Source organism: Microtus pennsylvanicus, chromosome 11 (genome assembly GCF_037038515.1).
Source record: "Microtus pennsylvanicus isolate mMicPen1 chromosome 11, mMicPen1.hap1, whole genome shotgun sequence".
NCBI lineage: Eukaryota > Metazoa > Chordata > Mammalia > Rodentia > Cricetidae > Microtus > Microtus pennsylvanicus.
The window spans coordinates 66,548,786-66,570,205 of NC_134589.1; the positions used below are offsets into that span (position 1 = coordinate 66,548,786).

General features: G+C 44.0%; 1 protein-coding gene across 6 annotated transcripts; it reads left to right on the forward strand.

Annotated features, from left to right (window-relative positions):
* Positions 1-892: 892 nt before the first annotated feature.
* Positions 893-20,062, forward strand: Lyrm7 (LYR motif containing 7). Of its 6 annotated transcripts, XR_012912408.1 has the most exons (7): positions 893-962; positions 5,165-5,237; positions 6,859-6,929; positions 7,843-7,924; positions 16,652-17,385; positions 18,157-18,389; positions 18,578-20,062. XR_012912408.1 is itself a non-coding variant. In XM_075992581.1 (5 exons), the coding sequence occupies exons 1-5, from the start codon at positions 945-947 to the stop codon at positions 16,720-16,722; spliced, it is 315 nt and encodes a 104-aa protein (XP_075848696.1). In that variant the 5' UTR covers positions 893-944; the 3' UTR covers positions 16,723-20,062. The 6 variants fall into 6 exon arrangements, 3 of the variants coding, with proteins under 3 accessions (XP_075848696.1, XP_075848695.1, XP_075848697.1); XR_012912406.1 differs by having other exon boundaries at positions 16,652-18,389; XR_012912407.1 differs by having other exon boundaries at positions 18,157-20,062.
* The last annotated feature ends 1,358 nt before the right edge of the window (positions 20,063-21,420 follow it).

Below are 21,420 nucleotides of genomic sequence, written 5' to 3' on the forward strand. Positions count from 1 at the left end.
GGCAAACGATTGTGAAATAGAAACAAGGAAGCATGCCTGTAAATTCTAAGTTAAAATGTATATAAATGTTTTATGGTTACGACTGTGAAGCTTTTATTTTATTTTTTTAAAAATATTTATTTATTTATTTATTATGTATACGATATTCTGTCTATGTGCATGCCTGCAGGCCAGAAGAGGGCACCAGACCCCCACCACAGATGGCTGTGAGCCACCATGTGGTTGTGGGAATTGAACTCAGGACCTTTGGAAGAGCAGGCAATGCTCCCAACCTCTGAGCCATCTCTCCAGCCCACGACTGTGAAGCTTTTAATAGATGATTTTCTACCTCAGCAAAACCAAAGAGCAGGGTAAGATAAAGAGTCTAATGGTAATGCAGAGGGTGAGAAGTCTCTGGGATCAAGCGTGTGAACTTGAGCAGGCAACTCAGCGTCACCTTCTGGGGGAGGAATTAAGCAAATGTATAAATAAACAGGACTTTCAGGAGGCAGCGTTCTGATTTGTAGCGGCTGTGTTTGTTAGGGCTTGGCTTTTGTTTGCACACGTTTCCAAGGAGACAGTCACAGCTGGGAAACGTTAAAGTACAGGAACTTTAAGAAACGACCCACGCCCTAAAACGGAAGGTAAAAACGAGCAGGTGCCAAGGTCACCCATTAACTAATAACCAGGCGTGCAGCAAAGCGGAAGGAACTCTGACCCTAACAAACATGGCTTCCGGTTACTTCCGTTCTCCTTTTCGTAATTTGGCTCTGCGACTTCTCGCGATTTTATAATTGGATCTACTTAGAAAACGCCTGACCTTCTTCCTGTGGAGAAGGCGGGCTAGGGAGGAGGAGCTACGCTCTGATTGGTTGCTATGTCGGAGCGTTTCTGGCCACGCCCCAGTCCTGATTGGCTACCGAGAGGGGGCGGCTTGAGAGGCGGTGGCAGCGGCGTGGGGAGCCATGGGTCAGGCCGCCAAGGTGACAGGGCTGGGGAGGAGGGACAGGGAGGCTGAAGATCAGGACCCTCGGCAGGGGAGGGAGGCGACCCGAAGGGACGCAGAGTGGAGGAGTCAGTGGAAGAGGGTGACGACCATGAGAGCAGTGGGAGGGAAGGGAGACGGCCCCGAGGGAGAGTGAGTGAGGAGGGTGACCACCCCGATCGGCGGTGAGCGGAGGAGGGGGACCCCGAGGGGCGCTGAGTGGAAGAGAGTGACAGCCATGAGGGACAGTGAGTGAGGGGGTGAGAGATGGTGAATGGAGGAGGGTGATGATCGTAAACTGACCGCCCTTGCCTTCATAAAGAAACCAGTAGTAAGATTATAGACAATAAAATCGAAGGAAGTTCTTCAGACTAAAAACACAGCTTGTTTTGTGAGGCTGAAACTAGGATTTAACTTACCTAGAGGAATTCAGAAATCTCTAGAGAGGGAGTGGCTGCATTGCTGAACCTCTTGTTCATGGCTATCCCAGACAATGTAGGTCTTGTCCCAAAATTTAAAAAGGAAAGAAAGAAAATCACAAGAAACCATAGGCAGAGACCTGAAGTTTAATTGGGAATTAGGAGGGTCTGGCCTCAGACTTTCTGTGTAGCCCCCGGCTGGCTTCCAACTCAGCAGTCTGCATGCCAAGTGCTGGGATTACAGGTGTGAGCCTCTACACTCAGCTACTTTTTGCATTTGAAAAGTGTTTTAGTAGGGATGTGACTGTATTTAGTTCAGTAGTAGAACCCTTAGCATGGTCAAGGTCCTGGGTTCCATGCCCAATACTGCATAATAATAAATAAAAATGTAATTATTTTATTAGCTCCAATGTAATATTGGTCTCAATAGCTTTGTGATAATAAAGATAGCATTTTCTTTTTAAAAGTATTTTCTTTGAATGGGTGGTGTTCCTGAATGTCCGTGTATCATGTGTGTATACCTGGTACCCACAGAGGCCAGAAGAGGGCATTAGAGTCCCTGGAACTGAAGCTAAAGGTGGTTGTCAGCTGCCATGTGGGTGATGGGAAGCACCTGGGTCCTCTGAAAGAGCAGCCTATGATTTTAACCTCAGAGCCATCTCTCCAGCTCCCATTTTCTTTTTATGAGGATAATGGTCTTAAACTAGTGGTGTTGTTTTTGTGTTAATGGATGCCCCCAGTCCCTTAGGGACGACATATAATTACTGAGATTACTGTTTGGTTTGAGACTATGGTCTTGATATGATCTTTGGGATCAAGTGATTTCCATGCTCTACTTCCTAAGATGCTGGGACTACAGGTGTGTACCTAGACACCTAGTCGTGTGTGTGTGCATGTGCCTGCCTGCCTGCCTGTCTGTCTCTTTTCACTTTATTTTTTTTATTTTGTAGTGCTGAGAAATGAACCCAGGACCCGCTATGTGTTAAACACAGTCTACTGTGGCACCTTTAAGAGCCATATTCCTGGCCAGGTGGTGGATGGTACCTTTAATCCCAGCACTCTGGAGGCAGAGGCAGGCTGATCTCTGTGAGTTTGAGGCCAGCCTGGTCTACAATAGCTAGTTCCAGGACAAGCTCCAAAGCTACAGAGAAACCCTGTCTTGAAAAAAAAAATCAAAAAAACAAACAACATATTCCTTTCAACAGTCTCTGCAAGGCAATCAGCTCTTACTGTCAAGCACTTTAGAAAAATTCTTTCTGGGGGGCTGGAGAGATGGCTCAGTGGTTAAGAGCACTGGCTGCTCTTCCAGAGGACCTAGGTTCGATTCCCAGCACCCACATGACAGCTAACAACTGTCTGTAACTCCAGTTCCAGAGGATCTAACACCGTCATACCAATGTACATAAAATAAAGTTAAATAAATTATAAAAAAATATTAAAAAAAAAAAAAGAAAAATTCTTTCTGGCTGGGTGGTGGTGCACACCTTTAATCCCAGCACTCAGGAGGCAGAGACAGGTGGATCTCTGTGAGTTCAAGACCCAGCCTGGTCTACAGAGTGAGTTCCAGGACAGCCAAGACTGTTACACAGAAAAGCCCTGACTAGAAAAAAACACACAAAAAGGGAGAAAGAAAGAAAGAAAGAAAGAAAGAAAGAAAGAAAGAAAAAAGGAAAGAAAAAAGGAAAGAAAAATCCTTTCTGTGCACATTTCTCAATTTCAAAGCCATCCCCACAATGTTGTTTCGTCCCTGTTCTCCTATAGCAAGTCTGTTCCTTTCCTGTGATTGTCTTAAAGTACAGACGAAGCATAAAAAAATAAAAATCCTAAATCTAAAATGCTCATAAGTAAATCTTAAATATTTTTTCCATTTCATGTGTGTACTTGTGAGTGCATGCGTGCATGTATGGATACTTCTATTGCTCTTCTACCTTCTTTATTGAGGCAGGGTCTCTCAACAGACCCCAGAGTTCTCCAGTATGAGTATGTAGCCTTGAGAGCCAGTTGCTTTGGGTATCCTCTGTCTCTGCCTTTCGAGGCTGGAAGTGTGCATCTACCCTGTATTTTGGGGCGTTCTGGGGATCCAAATTCAGGTCTTGACCCTTGCTGAACCACGATTTTAATCACTGAGCCATCTCCCCAGCCCTATATCTAAGGTAGATTTTCTATTTTATTTTGTTTTTAATGTTTTTTATCTTAATGGGCATTGATGTTTTGCCTGCATGTATGTCTGTGTGAGGGTGTCAGATCACCTGGAATTGTATGGTGTCATGTGGGTGCTGGGGATTGAACCCAGGTCTTTTGGAAGAGTTAATTCTCCTGCCTCCCCCTCCTGAGTGCTGGATTTACAGATAATGAGCCACCGTACTTGGCTTAGATTAGTGTTTTGTGTTCTTTTTTTCCTTATTTCTTTCTTTCCTTCCTTCTTTCTTTCCCCCCCTCCCCCTCTCTCTCTCTTCCTCCCTCCCTTCCTCCTTTCTTTCTTTCATTGATGATTGTTTGTTTCACAAACCTTAGCAATTTTGTAAATAACAGGTTTTTTTTTAATATTTATGTGCTAGATGGAGCCTGGGAGCCCAGGGCCTTACCTTTGCTAAATTGCACACTGTACCACTGAGTTGTAACCCCAACTGCTACTTTTTTTTCCTAATTATGTGTCTGTGTGCATGTGTGTGGGTATGTATGCACAAGTGCAGATGCCTGTAGAGGCCAGAGGAGTTACAGGTGGTTGTGAGCCACTTGATGTGGGTGCTGGGAACCAAACTGAGGTCCTCTGAAGAACAGTTTGCATACAGTACATCCTCCTGACCACTGCACCATCTCCCCAGTTCCCCATTATTTTTGTTCGTTTGTTTTTGGCTTTTTGTGGGGGGAGGTGGGGAGTGGATGGGTGTGGATTTTTGAGCTGAGTTTCTCTGTTCACAGCCCAACTTTGTTTTGTTCTTGAACTGAAAGAGACATAGCAACTCAGAAGATATTTTGCAAGTTCTTGCTTTACTAGCTATGCTGAAAACAAATAGGAAATAAATCCTACTTAATCCTTCTAACACAGCAATTTTAAATGTTATGTAAAATGTGATTTTTTTTTTCCTGATACAGTGTTTCTCTGAGTAGTCCTGGCTGTCCAGGAACTCACTCTGTAGGCCAGGCTGGCCTCCAACTCAGAGATCTACCTGCCTCTACCTCTGAGTGTTGGGATTAAAGGCACGCACCACTGCCGCCCGGCTTTGATTTTGATTTTTTTTTCTTAACCATAAAATATTATTTATTTATTTATTTGTGTGTATGTGTGTGTATAACTCTCTTTGTGTATGTGTGTGGTCAGAGGAAACCTCAGGTGTTGGTCCTTGCTTCCACCTTGTTTGAGGCAGGAATTCTGCATATGACAGGCTAGCTCCAGAATCCCTTGAGCGCCTGGAATTATCCTGTCTCGCTGCTGTCATCTTGCTGCAGGCATACAGGGGTTACAGATGTGCACTCTCATATCTGTTTTTTTCTGTTTTTTTTTTTTGTTTGTTTTTTGTTTTTTCGAGACAGGGTTTCTCTGTGGCTTTGGAGCCTGTCCTGGAACTAGCTCTGTAGACCAGGCTGGTCTCGAACTCACAGAGATCCGCCTGCCTCTGCCTCCTGAGTGCTGGGAGTAAAGGCGTGCGCCACCATCGCCCGGCTCATATCTGGTTTTTTGTGGATTCCAGGGATTTGAACTCACAACTCAGAACTGCGGAGCATGTGCTTTATCCCCTGAGCCATCTCCTCGGCCCTGAATTCTTCTTTTTCTTAATAGGTTTTACAGCTCTTTAGAACACTACACAGGACCAGACAACAAGTTTTTAAAAATGATAAGAGAGCATTAGAAGGTAAATATATTTTCACTCCTTTAGAGCAAATCCATGCTTTTGTTATTTGTCTTGTTTTGCATTGCTAGGAATTGAACTTAGAGCCTCACCCATGTGAAGCAAATCACTCCATCATTGAGCTAGGGTGCCACCGTGAGCTGGGAATCTTAGATATCCCAGGCTGGCTTTGTAGGTTCTCTTGTAGAGGGTGACCTTGAGCTCCTGGTCCTCCTGCCTGAGGTCTGTGCCACCACCCCTGGTGCACAGCCATTCTTTAGCTGGCTGCTCTGTAGACCAGGCTGGCCTCAAACTCAGAGACCCACCTGCCTCTGCCTGTGCCTTCTGAATGCTGGGATTAAAGGTCTGCGCCACTACCACGCAGCTAGGATAGGACCAGACTCTTAACCCTGAGGAAGATCAGCACCAAAGGAGACTCCATGGCTATTTTTCTGTCAGCATGGGTTATTTTATTGTTTTAGCCAACATTTGTTGAATATTTACTAAGGACTTCATATAATTAAGTTGCTGCAATGTAGGTGATATGTGTGAGCCTAAAAGGTTGTTTTGTTGTTGTTGTTGTTGTTTTTGGTTGTTTGAGACACACAGGCCACTTTATAGTCTTACCCATCCTAGAACTTGCCATGTCGACTGTGCTGACCTCAGACTCACAGAGCACCTCCTGCCTTTGCCCCCCCTCCCCCCACTCCGTACTTAGTTAAAGGCATGTGTCACCACACCTACCTACCACACCTAGCAACTCTGCTTTCATCATTCACTTTTTCTTTAGCCAAGATGCCCGGGATCAGATCTTCCATACTGATGCATCTGTGTGTGCGGGTATATACAGTTTGCACTGGTTCTTCCTGTCTTCATACAGCATTTTAGTTGGGTGTGGTAGCACACGCATGTAACTCTAGCACTCTGGAGGCTGAGGAAGAGGGCTCACATGTTCAAAACAGCCTCGGCTTTACAGTGAGACCCTTGCTCAAAACAAAACAAATGTTTAGATTTACACAAAAGACATACTTGGGTTCAGACTTCTTAGAATCTAGTAGTTCTGAAGGTACACAAATAAAGTTGAAAAGAAGCCAGGCTTGGTGGCCTTAAAGTCTGGAGAATCTCTGAGTTCCAGGCCAGCATGGTCTATATAATGAGTTCCACGATGGCCAGAGCTATGTCAAAAAAAAAAAAAGAAAAAGAAAAAAAGGCAGAAGGAAGAAGAAAAAAGCCTTACCATCTATAGCCCAAGGTGGCCTCAAACTTAAAATTCTCCTGCCTCATCATCTTTTTTTTTAATATTTATTTATTATGTATACAATATTCTGTCTGTGTGTATGCCTGCAGGCCAGAAGAGGGCACTAGACCCCATTACAGATGGTTGTGAGCCACCATGTGGTTGCTGGGAATTGAACTCAGGACCTTTGGAAGAGCAGGCAATGCTCTTAACCTCTGAGCCATCTCTCCAGCCCCTGCCTCATCATCTTAAGTGCTGCTCTCATGGTGTTGTGATATCATGCTTGGCACGGAACACATTGCTCATGCTTTGCTTTATATGAGAAGTAGAAATCCATAATGAGTTATGCTGAATAACATGTAAGAATCATGGGTATTAAGTTACATGTATTTCTCTCTCTCTCTCTAGCGGCCAGAGTAAAGATAAATGAAGAATTCAAAAAACATAAAAGTGAGGCCTCTCCGGAGAAAATAGAAGAGGTGCAGTAACAGGTTTCAGTTGTTAACAGAGCTGGTGTGAATGTCCTTGGTAAAGAGAGGAGGCAGGAGTGGAGGGTCATGTGAAGGAAAGCCATCCCTGGTAGTGAGAGCTCCCACAGTCGCAGACGCCTGCACTTGTTTGCTGTGGCTCCCCTCGGGCTTGTTTCCTACCCCCAAAGATAACAAGGTCCCTGGGAAGAGAATGCAGAAGCAGCTCTGGTCAAGGCCAGGGCAGCTGAGCCATGGCAGAAGCCGCTATAGCGGTCTCATGATGCAGCACTTCACAGGGAATTTTAGGTCGGGAAGCAGTGCAGAGTGAGCTGGGCGTGGTGGGGTTTGCCTGTCTTTGTAGTGCTCTAGAGGCCGAAGCAGAAGAATCACCATCCAATGCCAGCCTGGGCTACATACTGAGAAAAGAAAATTGTGGGGCTTCTTATGGCACAGAGAATTGATTGGTAAAAGAGAAAATACAAATAAGAGAATATCTCTAATAATTAATAATATTTGTACAAGTGAACAACAAATTAGAAAAAATTGCTTTTTCATTTGTTTTGTTTTTATTTTGAGACGGGGGTCTCACTATGTAGTTCTGCTGTCCTAGACCTCACTATGTAGACCAGGCTGACCTCTGCCTCCTAAGTGCTAGGATCAAAGGCGTGCTCTGCGATGCCCAGTCTCCAACACATTTTAAAATGCAAATTATGACAAAGTTCTAAGTCTATTTGAACAAAATTTGGGCTAGATAGATAAAAATGAAGGGCATCTGAAATGTTTGCACTTCCTATACTACCTGATGCAGTTGTACAAAGCTAGAAGCCACATTATCAGAAAGAGACCTGTAAAACCGTTGTCTTCAAAACCAGTGCAGCCCTACGAAGCACTCAGGGGTGACTCTGTCTGATTTTCTTAACAGATGTTGAAAATGGGTTCCGATGTTGAACTATTACTCAGAACATCTGTTATTCAAGGTATTCACACTGACCACAACACCCTGAGTAAGTAAAGTGGGTTGGAGGGATATGATTGCTGACTGATGTTTCAAAATAGTAACGTTACTGCTCCTTTGTTTGTCTTTATTTTGTTTATTATTATTGTTTTGTTTTTTTCTTACTCTGAGACAGGGTTTCACTCTGTAGCCCTGGCTGTCTTGAACTTGCTGTGTAAATTAGGCTGGCTTCCCCTGGGATTGCAGGCGTGATCACAGCCACCAGGCTGACATTACTCTCTAACACCAACACCAGAAGTGAACTCAAGTCCTCGGCTGAGCCATCTCCCCTCCCCCTTTTTTCTTTTTATTTTCAAGTTTGTTTGTAGATTCTTTTATTTCACTTTATGTGTTTGCATGTTTTGCTTGCATGTATATATGTGCACCCATGTTTGCCTGATATCAGTGGAAGTCACAAGAGGATGTTGGAGTCCCTGGAGTTAAATTATAAATGGTTGTTAGCCATCAGATGACTGATGAGAACTGAAACCAGGTCCTCTATAAGAGCAGCTGGACTCTAAACTGCCTAGCCATCTCTCTAGAGCCCCTCCGCCAGATCTGATTGCAAAACTATAGTTTTATTCACATCCTTTTTGTGTTGTTTTTTTTTGTTTTGTTTTATTTTATTTATTGTTCTTGTTTTTTTGAAACAGGGTCTCACTATGTAGCCTTGGCTATCCTAGAACTCACAGAGATCTGTATTATTTTTTCTGGCATCATTTATTATCGACTTAGACTGTCTATTTTTTTTTTTTAAATATTTATTTATTTATTTATTTATTATATTATATGTATAGCATTCCTTCCACGTGTGCCTGCAAGCCAGAAGGGGGCGCCAGGTCTCATTATAGATGGCTGTAAGCCACCATGTGGTTGCTGGGAATTGAACTCAGGACCTCTGGAAGAGCAGTCAGTGCTCTTAACCTCTGAGCCATCTCTCCAGCCAGACTGTCTATTTTTTTGCCTTTTATTCTATAATTAGTTATTTTAATTTAGAAGAATTGGGATTATAGGAAATGGAAATATACTCCAGGCCTTTTTTTTTTAAATTTTTTTATTTACTATGTTTACAATATTCTGTCTGTGTGTATTGCCTGCAGGCCAGAAGAGGGCATCAGACCTCATTACAGATGGTTGTGAGCCACCATGTGGTTGCTGGGAATTGAACTCAGGACCTTTGGAAGAGCAGGCAATGCTCTTAACCGCTGAGCCAACTTTCTAGCCCGTTGTTAATGTTTTTAACGTGTGTGTGTGTGTGTGTGTGTGTGTGCGCGTGCGTGCGTGCTTGCACACTCAAATGCACACACATATATACTAGTGGAAGTCAGAAGCTAGCTCTCATCAAGTGGGTTCGAGGCATTGAGTGTGGGGTGCCAGGCTTGATGACAGGCACCTTTACCCACTGAGCTATCTTACAGGCCCCTTAGTTTGTATGTGTCTGCTAACTAAGGAAGTATGAACTCCTTTCAGTGGGTTAGCAGAGATCTGAATATTCTCTTTACAAAGTGCTCACTTTCCTACAGGATTGTTTGCCTTTTTTCTTGACTTGAAGGAATTCTTGTATGTTCTAAATATAAATCTTTTATTGGATATTTCTATTCTAAGAATCTTCTACTTGTGGTCTTTCTCTTTGAGGAGTTTCTTATTTAATATAGTCTAGCTGATCCATTTTCCTTTTTGTATTTGGAATTTTTGGGGGCTACCAACCAGCTCCCAAATAAAGGCATGGAGACTTATTATTAATTATGAATGCTCTACCTTAGCTTAGGCTTGTCCCCTAGCTCTTTTAACTTAATTTAACCTGTTTCCATTTATCTGCATGACTTTTTACCTTTTTACCTTTTTGACTTAGACTTTTTATCTTTCTTTCATTCTGTATGACCTACTTTCCTGCTTCGTCCGTGTCTGTCTGTCTGACCGCTGATGTCTCCCTGTTGTCTCCTTTTCTTTTTTCCACAAGCCTAAATTCCTCCTCCTATTTACTTTCCCTGCCTGGAAATTCTACCTATACCTCCTCCCTTGCTATTGACCATTCACCTTTTTATTAGACCAGTCAGGTGCGTTAGGCAGGCAAGCTAAAACAGCAACATATCATGACATAGTTAAACAAATATTCCACAACATTAACAAATGCAATACATCTTTACAAAATTAAACAAGTATTCTACAACACTTTATGGTAGATATTTTTAGATTCTGGATCTTGTTGAAGAAGATTTTGTGTCAAACAAGTTCATGGAGGGATTCTCCAGTGCTTTGTTCGAAAAGTAGTGTCTTAGTTAGGGTTTCTATTGCTGTGAAGAGATACCATGACCAAGCAAGTCATTTTATTTTATTTTATTATTTTTTATTTTATTTTATTTTGAGACAGGGTTTCTCAGTGGCTATGGAGAAATTTGCTGTGTAGACCAGTCTGGCCTTGAACTCACAGAGATCCACCTGCCTTGCCTCCCGAGTGCTGGGATGAAAGGTGTGCACCACTGCCCAGTTGATCATGGCAACTCTTATAAATGGGGTGACTTGCTTACAGTTCAGAGGTTTAGTCCATTATTGCTGTGGGACATGGCAGCATGCAGGCAGACATGGTGCTGGAGAAGCAAGCAATAGGAAGTGGTCTAAGTATTACACCGAGTGAAGCTTGAGTATATATGAGACTTAAGAGCCCACCTCCACAGTGACACACAACAGGGGCATATCTACCCCCAATAAAGCACTTCCTAATAGTGCCACTTCCTTTGGGGGCCATTTTCTTTCAAACCACTACAGTAGTTTTTGGTTATTTACTAAAGCTGATTTTGTTTTTGGTTTTTGTTTGTTTGTTGTTTTTGTAGCCGTGGCTATTCTGGAACTCTCTGTAGACCAGGCTGACATAGAATGGCTTTGTGTTTTTTTGTTTTGTTTTGTTTCTTATTTTTTTCAAGACAGGGTTTCTGTGTAGCTTTGGTGCCTGTCCTGGAACTAGCTCTTGTATACTAGGCTGCAACTCACAGAGATCCACCTGCCTCTGCCTCCCGAGTGCTGGGATTAAAGGCATGCACCACCACTACTCTGCTGGCTTTGTGTGTTTTAAGAGCATGTGGTCCTCTCACAGATAAGCTTCCACAGCAAACTAGGTCACTGAACCATATAAAGGATCTTTACTCTTACTCTGAACAAACACGAGTTAAAACGTTCTGACTCCTTCACCTTTGCAGTTACTGGGTGCACAGGCTATTCTTGAATTTCTCCTGGTATAGAATTAGTATATTTCCTCTCCCCGCCACACACACACACACACACACACACACACACACACACACACACACGAGGGCAGCAGCCCACATTCCTTTTTTTGGTTATTTTGTTTTTATTTATTTATTTTTGGGACGAGGTTTCTCTATGTAGCCCTAACTGTTCTGGAACTTGCTTTTTAGACTAGGCTGACCTTGAATTCAAAGAATCTGTCTACCTCTGTGTCCTGAGTGTTGGGATTAAAGGTGCCAGGCCTAGCATCTCTCTCTCTCTCTCTCTCTCTCTCTCTCTCTCTCTCTCTCTCTCTCTCTCTCTCTCTTTCTCTCTCTCTCCTTTTTTTTTTTAGGTCACTTCCTGAAAAACCGTCAGTTTCCAGGGCAACTTCTTCTAGCATGTCTGCATGCCTAACCACATCTTCATTGTTTAAGATGAGATTCAAGATTGTGTCTTTGTTTTGGAGCAGGCTGCTTGAAGTGAAATCTCACAGGCATTCTTCTTCCCACCGGCCTAGTCAGGGGCCATCACTATGACTTAGCAGCTGTGATCAGTATCTAAATCTAATCCCAGAGACTCATAAACGGAGCTGTCCTCATGGCTGTAGCTTCGTGGTCAGAACTTGAACAACTTTGTAGAAAGGAGCCTTTATAAGATGATGGGAGTTCTGGCTTTGTGGCAAGGTAGAAACAGTAGCAGCCAGTTTTGGAGATTCTTCGTACCTTTCACCAGTGTTGAAGACGGAAGGTTGATATCACAGTCAGACGCTTCTTGCTTCTTTCACGTAGCCATGGTGATAAACCTTTAACCACAGCCTGGAGGCTTCGAGACAGAAATGTATTTTGGAGGCTGTAGAGGTCTGGACTTTTCAGACCAGTGCTTTCTGGCAGGGGAGATGTCTTTCAGCTCCGTAATGGTGTCATCTACGCCTGCTGCGACTCCCAAGTTATGTGCTCATTCAGAGGGTCACTGGGTGATGAGCTGTAGTGAGGTTTCCACCAGAGAAGACCACTCGGACACAGAGTCAAGGCAATAAAAAGTCTTTATTAGCTGGCTGGTGACAACACTAGGTGTTCAGGTCCCAAGTGCAGTCCCTAGCCTTTCCCAGGGTGGGGTTTTAAGCACAAAAATCACATCCTGGGTTGACACACGTCATTTAGGGACTGTTCCAAAACTATGGACTTTGATGGATTAGGTCTTTGTTCTCATTTTGGTCGATGTTGCTGCCTGTGTGCTGGGTCCCAGGGCCTGAATGGCACTTCCGTTATCATGTCAGTATGCTGAGATGTGGGCCAGTTTATGCGTTGAGAGTTTCAGTGTTTGCTTTGTTAGTTCCTTTGTCTGGGTTTGAGCTACTTCCTGGTTGGAGCAGTTGCCTCTACGGCCCTTTGGTGGTAAAGTACATGAACGCTAAGTGTCGTCACACGGAAAGTGAGCTGTTGGCTGTCTTTCAGCTCACTGGGTGAGAGGAGGCTTCAGTATGGACCATCTTGATCTTTTGAGACAGGGTTCCTCTGTAGCTTTGGAGCCTGTCCTAGACCTCACTCTTGTAAACCAGGCTGACCTCGAACTCATATAGATCCGCCTGCCTCTGTCTCCTGCATGCTGGGATTAAAGGTGTGTTCCACTATGCCCAGCTCAGATGTCTTTTTTTTTTAATTTCTGCCTTTTTGTATATGTGTCTGTGTCAGTGTGTGCACATTTGTGTGTGTGCACATGTGTATATGGAGGTCAGAAGTTGGTGTCAGGTGTCCTGGATTGCTGTTCACCTAATTGTTAAAGACAAGGCCTCTCACTGAACCTAAAACTCGCTGCTTTGGGTACATTGGCTCACTTATCATACCCAGAGATCTTCCTGTGTCCACCTCTCTAGCTCTGAGATCATGGGTGTGTGTTTCTGCACGGGTGCTCTGGATCCAAACTCGGGTCCGGTGCTTGCACAGAACACATTTTATCAACTCACTCATCTCCCCAGCCCTAAACTTCTGCCCTTTGATCCTGTACATTTGTCAAACACTGATTGTTTTTCTAAGACAATTTAATGTGACTCAGCCCTTATTGTGATAGGCATTGGGATTTTTGTGGAACAATGGGTAGGACAAATCTGGTTCTTGTCCTTACGAAACTGTGCACTCTTTGTAAAAGATTGATAGTTTAGTGTTCCCCCAAAGCACTTTCTGTACGTCAGAGGAGCCCCAAGGCCAAACACCGGAAGGGATAGGTTCTTAGAAAGAAAGTTACTGCTGGGCGGTGGTGGCACACGCTTTTAATCCCAGCACTCGGGAGGCAGAGACAGGTGAATGCCTGGTTTACAAGAGCTAGTTCCAGGACACCTAGGACTGTACACAGGGAAACCCTGTCTCAAAAAAAAAAAAAAAAGAAGAAGAACATGACCAAAAAGTAAGCTTCCATCTCAGCGTATTGCTGTTTATGTGCCTGATATATTTAGTAACATTTTTATAACTTTAAACTATCTTAATATCCTATACATTATTAGTGTCCAAATGTTTCTGCCACACTATTGTGAACTAGGCTATCCATTATGCATATCTCTGTGTGTGTGTGTGTGTGTATATTTTTTTTTTAATTTAAAATAAAAAATTTTTTTGGAGACAAGATCTCACTCTGTAGCCTAGGCTGGCGTCAAACTTGCTGTGACCCTCCTACCTCAGTCTCTTTAGTGAACTCACTCTGTAGACCAGGTTGACATCAAACTCACAGAGGTCTGCTTGCCTCTGTCTGGGATTAAAGGCATGTGCCACTACCGCCTGGCTGATCTGGTGACCTTTTTTACAGTGGTAAATCATAAGGTCAGTGACTAATGGGGCACAAACAGATCTGGACTACAGCAATAAAAGAAGCAGCCCAAATGTCAGTACATGCTGGGTAGCTTCTTTTGCTTTCAGCAAGATGCTGAGAAAGAATACTTGCAGATGAAGTTGGTCCATTCACAAACAGGGATGGATGAGTCTCACTTTGCTAAGGGGTGTTCTTTGTTTAAGCCTGTATTCTGAGGAGAGCCTTGAGGAGCTGCAAGGTCACTGGTCCCACTGTCCCATGTAAGACAGATGTAAAGAGGCTTCTAAAATGTAACCTGGGTTTGCTCCCTGGCCTCTTTCCTCCTCATTCATTCAAGAAGAAGAACATGACCAAAAAGTCATGGGAGCTCATTGTGTGGCTTTTCCTTGTTATAAGAAGTGCTCACTTTAAGGCTAGTGAGTGTGGCGGATTACCAAAGAAGAATGACTGTCTTTATTGCTTAATGTTGGGTAAGATAACTTGCCTGTGGCTTCTTGTTTGTGGAAACAACTGGAACCAGACTTGAAGTTTATAGTTTTTGAGTGGATTGTATTGCTAAGAACCCCAGGCTTGTGGAGTTACTTCAGCTCTGAAAGCCGTTCCTGCTCTCCTGAGCTCAGATTAACAGGAAGCAGACTGTGAAAGCTTTGGAAGCTCCCAAGAGAGGCTATCTTCCCCAAGATCTCCATCTCCCCAAGACAGGAAGTGGCTCAGAGGCTACATCTGGCATCTGTGTTGTAGAGTGCATCAGAGCAGGGCTTTGAGTCTCTTGAAAATAGAATTTGGTACTGCCAGATTGTCAGGCCGAGGATTAGTTCGTTACCAAATTAAGAAGTTTGCCTTTTCCTGTCCCTAGGATTTAGATTTTCTGTGGCCCGAGCACTGCCATGGATTCCCAGTCTCATGTATTTATTTTTCTTTTTTTGTTTGTTTGTTTGTTTTTGTCTGTTTGTTTGTTTTTCAAGACAGGGTTTCTCTGTAGCTTTGGAGCCTGTAACTCTTGTAGATCAGGCTGGCCTCGAACTCATAGAGATCTGCCTGCCTGTGCCTCCCGAGTGCTGGGATTAAAGGCATGTGCCACCACTGCCTGGCCTTAAATGGTGTTTTTTTTTAATTTATTTTTCATCCCTTCATTTATTCCCATTTATTTCCAACTAAAGTGGGGTAGGTGTCTACCATGTGAGCCACAGATGGACCCAGTGGGCACAGCAGGCCAGCACTGGGTCTTTGGGGACAGGTTGTAACAGGAGTGTTCCGTGAATGCGCATGTCCGTGTTGCCCATCCAGAGAGGGGCCATGAGGAAGGCTGTAGCGTTCTTTCCCAGACTGTCTGGCATCTTTTACACACCTCCATCTACTGAGTGTTGTTTCCACTGAAGCTATTGTTTTGTTGAAAAGGAATGGGCTGGGTGGGGTTCCCCTCCTGCCCTTTGTTCTTCCTGCCTGCAGTGCAGACGTGGTGGTAGCGAGGAAGGCAGACTGCTGTTCAGACAGGGAGGGAAGGCAGTCCTGGGTTCTTAGCAGCACCGAGGACTTGCACCAGCTCAGGCCTGCTGTGTTCATAGTGGAAGAAAACTGAATCTTACTAAACCACTGGTAGATTTCTGCTTATTCAAAGCTGAACATAATATAAAGTAGTGTTGATGGGTTTAGTAATTTATTCTTCAATGTAATAGTCTTGAATTCTTGCATTTTCGCTATAAAAGACATTTGTGAAGTCTTATGTTATTATGTGACTATTTATCTTTTTCAATAGGTTATGAACCACTTTGAAGTAAAAAAAAAACTTTTTTTTTCTTTCTTTCTTTTTTTTTTTTTTGGAGACAGGATCTCTTATTCTGTAGCTCTAGCTGTCCTGGGTTTTGCCTGTAAACCAGGCTGGCCTCCAATTCACAGAGGTCATTCTGTAATGACAGTTCCTCCTGGCACCAGACTGCCTCTCGCATTGCAGTTAGCATCCTTGGCTCCTGTCTAGTAAGTTCCCTAAGCGACCTGTCCGAAGACTGCCTCAGTTAGGAGCCATTGCTGAGGATCAGGATGTAGCTCAGTGGTAGGATACAAGTTTAGCAATGCATGAGGGCCTGGGTTTGGTTCCCAGCACCAAAACAAAAAGGAACGGAGGAAAAGAGAGGGGAAATTATGAAAGGGGAGGGGAACCACTGTTCTGTAGATGAGGACTGTCTAAATTATGAGAGTGATAGCTTGCTTTCTATAAAAATTTCTAAGTAGCCAAGCAAGGCCTGATAACCCCTAATTTCTTCATTGGGGGGTGGAGGCTGGAGGATCAGTGGGAGTTCAAGACTAGCCTGAGCTATATGAGACCCTCCCCCAAAAACCATTCCTAGGTGACATTTTTTTTTCCTAGGTGACATTTTTAATAAGCAATCGAAGATGGTCAAGAATGTATTTTTAGCTTAATTCTGTTCCGTTGTTTAATTAGTCATGTTTAGTAAAATGATGGACTCGGTTGTATGTTTTTATGTAACATGAATAAGGATCTTATTAAATGCCTTCATTTAGAGTCAAAGATTTCACCTCAGACAACTGAAATAAAATGTCTCTAGAAGAGTTCTTTTCATGGTTCCTAAATCAGACAGTTTACAGTTGGAACTGTGGGGGAAGTGGGCGTGTGGGCACTTAGGTCTGTTTTGAGGATAGATAGTAACTGCCGTTGCAATCATCTTAACCACTCGTCTCTCTGTGTTCCTTGTAGAGCTGGTCCCCAGGAAAGATCTTCTAACAGAAAACGTTCCGTACTGTGATGCGCCAATTCAGAAGCAGTAAAGCTTCCAGGACAAAACCTGTCTCTGCTCCCTCTGACTTTAAATATATACCTAGCCAAAGTCCTGGACATGCGATGTTTCTCTCTGAAGTAGCATGTTGCGAATGAGCAGCAGGCTGAGGGCTGCAGAGCACTGCAGTGTTCTGAGGACATAGATGTGCCTCCCTCCTCACCATCAGGCAGCCTGACCTGGCGACCGGATGTCTGGGGAGGTGGGACTCTTTCCTTCCCCTTTGGTAGGTGTTTTGGTCTTACCAAAGCTATTTGCCAATGAAGCACTTTACCAAGTTGGTGACTTTTCATCCCATGGGAAACAGTACTGCAAAATATAAAACACTACGTTAAATTGATGTTTAATTTCTAAAATATTAAGTTGATAAAAAAAAAAGAACACTTTCTGCCAGCTCTCTACTGAAAGTAACCATTGTTTTCCAAAGTCTTGCGGTTATTTCTGCAGATAAAATAATGTGGCTTGCTTCTCTGTGTTCTTATAAAGACAGTTTTTTCCTTGCCTGTGTAAAAATGTCTAAACACCTTGAGCGTGCAGTATCTGCAGAGGTCAGGAGAGGGTATTGGATCCCTTGGGACTGGAGTTGTAGATAGTCATGAGCTTTTTTTTTTGGTTTTTTTTTTCGAGACAGGGTTTCTCTGTGGCTTTGGAGCCTGTCCTGGAACTAGCTCTTGTAGACCAGGCTGGTCTCGAACTCACAGAGATCCGCCTGCCTCTGCCTCCCGAGTGCTGGGATTAAAGGTGTGCGCCACCATCGCCCGGCTAGTCATGAGCTTTTATGTGGGTCCTGGGAATTGAACTTGAGTCCTCTAGAAGAGCAGCAAGTGCTCTTAACCACTAAGCCATCTTTCCAACCCCTATAAAGACATTTTAAATAGTCTTCTGAAGATAGATGGATGAAATATCAAAATCACTTTGGGTCACTATAGAATAAAGACATCCAACATTTTGAGGAAGTGGTGGCGCTCTCTCAGACTACTTGGTCCTTGTAGAGTTAACTGTATTTGGATCACAGTTGGACGTTATTATGAAATGCTATAGATGGCTATATTCTCTCTCTCTCTCTCTTTCTCTCTCTCTCTCTCTCTCTCTCTCTCTCTCTCTCTCTCTCTCTTTCTCTCTAGTCTTGAACTCAATGACCCACCTGCCTCTGCCTCCCCAGTACTTTACATAATTTTATTCTGAGTGTTGCCAAATAAATAATAGTAATAATAATTGGACTTTGTCATAAAGTTAAAAACATTTTTACTGGGTTCAAGGCCAACTTGGTCTACAAAGTGAGTTCCAGGACAGCTAAGATCGTTCCCCAGAGAAACCCTGTCTTGGAAAAAAAATTTTTTGCCCCCACTGGGCAATGATGGCGCACGCCTTTAATCCCAGCACTCTGGAGGCAGAGGCAGGTGAATCTTTGTGAGTTCGAGGCCAGCCTGGTCTACAAAGCAAGTTCCAGGACAGTCAGGGCTGTTACAGAGAGAAACCCTGTCTCAAAAAAAAAAAAAAAAAGAAAAGAAAAGATTGTCAGATCCTTTAGAACTGGAGTTACAGATGGTTGTGAGTTGTCATGTGGGTACTGGGAACTGAACCACGGGTCCTCTGGAACAGCAGCCCATGTTCTTAGCCAGTGAGCCATCTTTCCAGCCCCTCAACCCAATTTTAAAAGTAAACATTTGAGCCGGGCGGTGGTGGCGCACGCCTTTAATCCCAGCACTTGGGAGGCAGAGGCAGGCGGATCTTTGTGAGTTCGAGACCAGCCTGGTCTACAGAGCTAGTTCCAGGACAGGCTCCAAAGCCACAGAGAATCCCTGTCTCAAAAAAAAACCAAAAAAAAAAAAAATAAAAAATAAAAGTAAACATTTAAGCAGATGCTTCATCTAAAAAGATGCATAGAAGCTGTCAAGATTGTGCAGCGGGTGGTGGTAACTTGCCTTGCAAGCCTGGCGACCTGTGTTTCCTCCTGGAACCCACATGATAGAACAAGAGATCCAAATTCTGCAAGTTGTTCCCTGACGTAAATAATCATGTTGCATAATTGCACAATGCTCACACAATCATCATTTTTATGATAGGCAAATGACAGATACAGCATGAAAAACTGTTCAGCTGAAAGTTAAAATCTCAGTGACATACTGTTAGGTGTCTATTAGGATGACTGACAGATATCAAGTGTTGACAGGGACAGGGCTTTTTGTTGTTTTGTTTTTGTTTTCTGAGACAAGGTCTGTCTATGTAGCCCTGGCTAGTCTGGAACACATTTGCTTTTTGCCTTATTTTATCAAATCCCTAGATTGTCCGTCTCCTCTTCGCTCAGGGAAGATTGAGATTTTTTTTTTTTTGTGATGGCTGTGGTAGAACAGCGGAAGAGCTACTCATGGAAGAGTTTGTGTTACTTCATGACGTCAGTCCATCTTAGGGGTGGAGCCTCAGCAGAACATGGCGCCAGACAGGCAGCACTTGGCTAAGCCTGGCAGGGAGTGGGTGGGTGAGCCTAACGTTAAAATAACTCCTTACTGTGCCAATCAGATGCCACCTCCTAAAGGTTCTACACACTTCAAAAGAGCCCTGCAAGCCAGGGATAAAACACTTGAAACACGAACCTGCAGGAGACATTTCAGAGCCAAATTGTAATGTGTGTGTGTGCTCTTGTCTGTGCACCTGTGATTGCGTATGTGCACATGCTAGGACACATGTGGAAGTCAGAGAATAATGTCGGGAGTTGGTTCTCTGGGAATTGAACTCAGGGCCTTAGGTTTGGCAGCAAGCACCCATTGTCTACTGAGCTATCTCACTGACCCACACATGCATATCCTGAGCTGGAATTGTGAAGGGCTGGGGCTATAGGTCAGTGGTACGGCACTTGTACAGTATGCCCAAGGTCTGGGATTCAACCTCCAGTACTGCAAGGAAAATAACAGATGGAATAGAGTGGGGATTGGTGATTCTCTGTGGAGGTATGGGCTAACATGCTCATAGAAAGATTTTGTGCCTGCCTTTGTCAGGCAACCCGAGAACACCTGGAGAGTCCCATACTGCTCTAGGAATTTCAGAGTTAATTCGGGACTAGGGATATGATTCAGTTATATCTAAATGCTTGCTTAGTGTGCTTTCTGAAGCCCCGAGTTCTGTCCCCAGCACTGCATAACCCAAATATATGGTTCTCAGCACTTGGTGGGATGGAGGCATGAAGATGAGAAGGTTAAGGTCATCCTCAGCTTCACAGCAGGTTCGAGGCTAGCCTGTGATGTGTGGACCCTGTCTCAACAATAATGAAATACTTTATTAGAGCATGGTCTGTAAGATACAATAAATACACACTATGATGTGGCTTTACTGTCCTTTTTAGATTCATTTTTATGTGTAAGTATGTGTATGCTTGCATATGGATATCTGCGTGTGAGTGTGGGTGACTGTGGAGGCCAGAGGTGTAAGATCTCCTGGAGCTGAGTTACATATGATCATAACCAGACTGAATTGGATGCTGGGAGCAGTGTCAGGTTCTCTGGAAGATGCAACAGTGTTCTCAACTGCTGAGCCATCTCTCCAGCCTCCAGCGTTACTATCTTACAGGGATATAAGTGGGGGCTGGGCAGTGGTGGCACACGCCTTTAATCCCAGCGCTTGGGAGCCAGAGGCTGGAGGATCTCTGTGAGTTCAAGGCCAGCCTAGTCTACACTGTGAGTTCCGCGACAGCCAGGGCTATGTAGAGAAGCCGTATCTCAAACAAAATAGTAAGTGGAGCTGGAGAAGCAACTCAGTGGTTAAAATCAGGTGCTACTCTTGCACGTAGGAGAACTCCAGTTCCCCAAACCCAGATCCCAATGACTGGCTCCGGGGGACATGACACCCTTTTCTCCACCCTCTGGGCCCCTGTACTCACATGTGTGAGCACACACATGCACACAGTTAAAGATAAAAGTAAGCATAAATAACTCTAGAGCCAATGCTATTTTGAAGCATATAAATTGAAATTTTAAAATAATTTGAGACAGGGTCTCATATATCTCAGGTTAGCCTCAAGCTCACTATATGCCAAGGCTGCCCTAAACCTTCTGATCCTCCTGCCTTCACCTCCCCAACCTGGGTGTCGAGGTTAGTGGTGTGCACCCCTGTGCCTGCTCTAAGAGAAAGCCAGCTCCTGCTGGTGATGGAAGCACACTGGGGGATTGTAAGCTTCCAGCCACACAGCCTTAAGGAGATTTCCCCTACTTTCATCTTTTATTTTTGTAACAGAAAAGTGAAAAGGCTCAGTTCCCAGGGAAGAAGGCTCTGAGGCGGAGTTGCTTGTGGGAGGTTTAAATTAGAGAGCTCTTGGGAAGTAACCAAGATAAGATGTAGCGGGGCCTGGGCCCGAAATGGCCTTCAGAATCCGGTCACACTAAGGCAAGAGGACTGGACTCTGTCCTGGCACCGAAGCCTGGCCTAGCAGGAGAGAGGCAGAGGAGAGGAGGCTCTGCAGGCATCTAGGTAGCGTACAAGTGACACAAACTGCCCCGTCATTGCCTCAGATTGCAAGAGGTGGCCAAGCGTTTCTCTTCGGGGCATGGAGTCCATTAGACGAGAAGCTGTGGACAAGCCGAGGTCCATGCAGTCATTCATTCTTCCGGTATTTTTCTATTTTGAATTACATGAAAAATGTTCACGAAAGGGTGAACAGGACACCGGACTCTGGTCATGGTTATGTCACTGAAAAGTA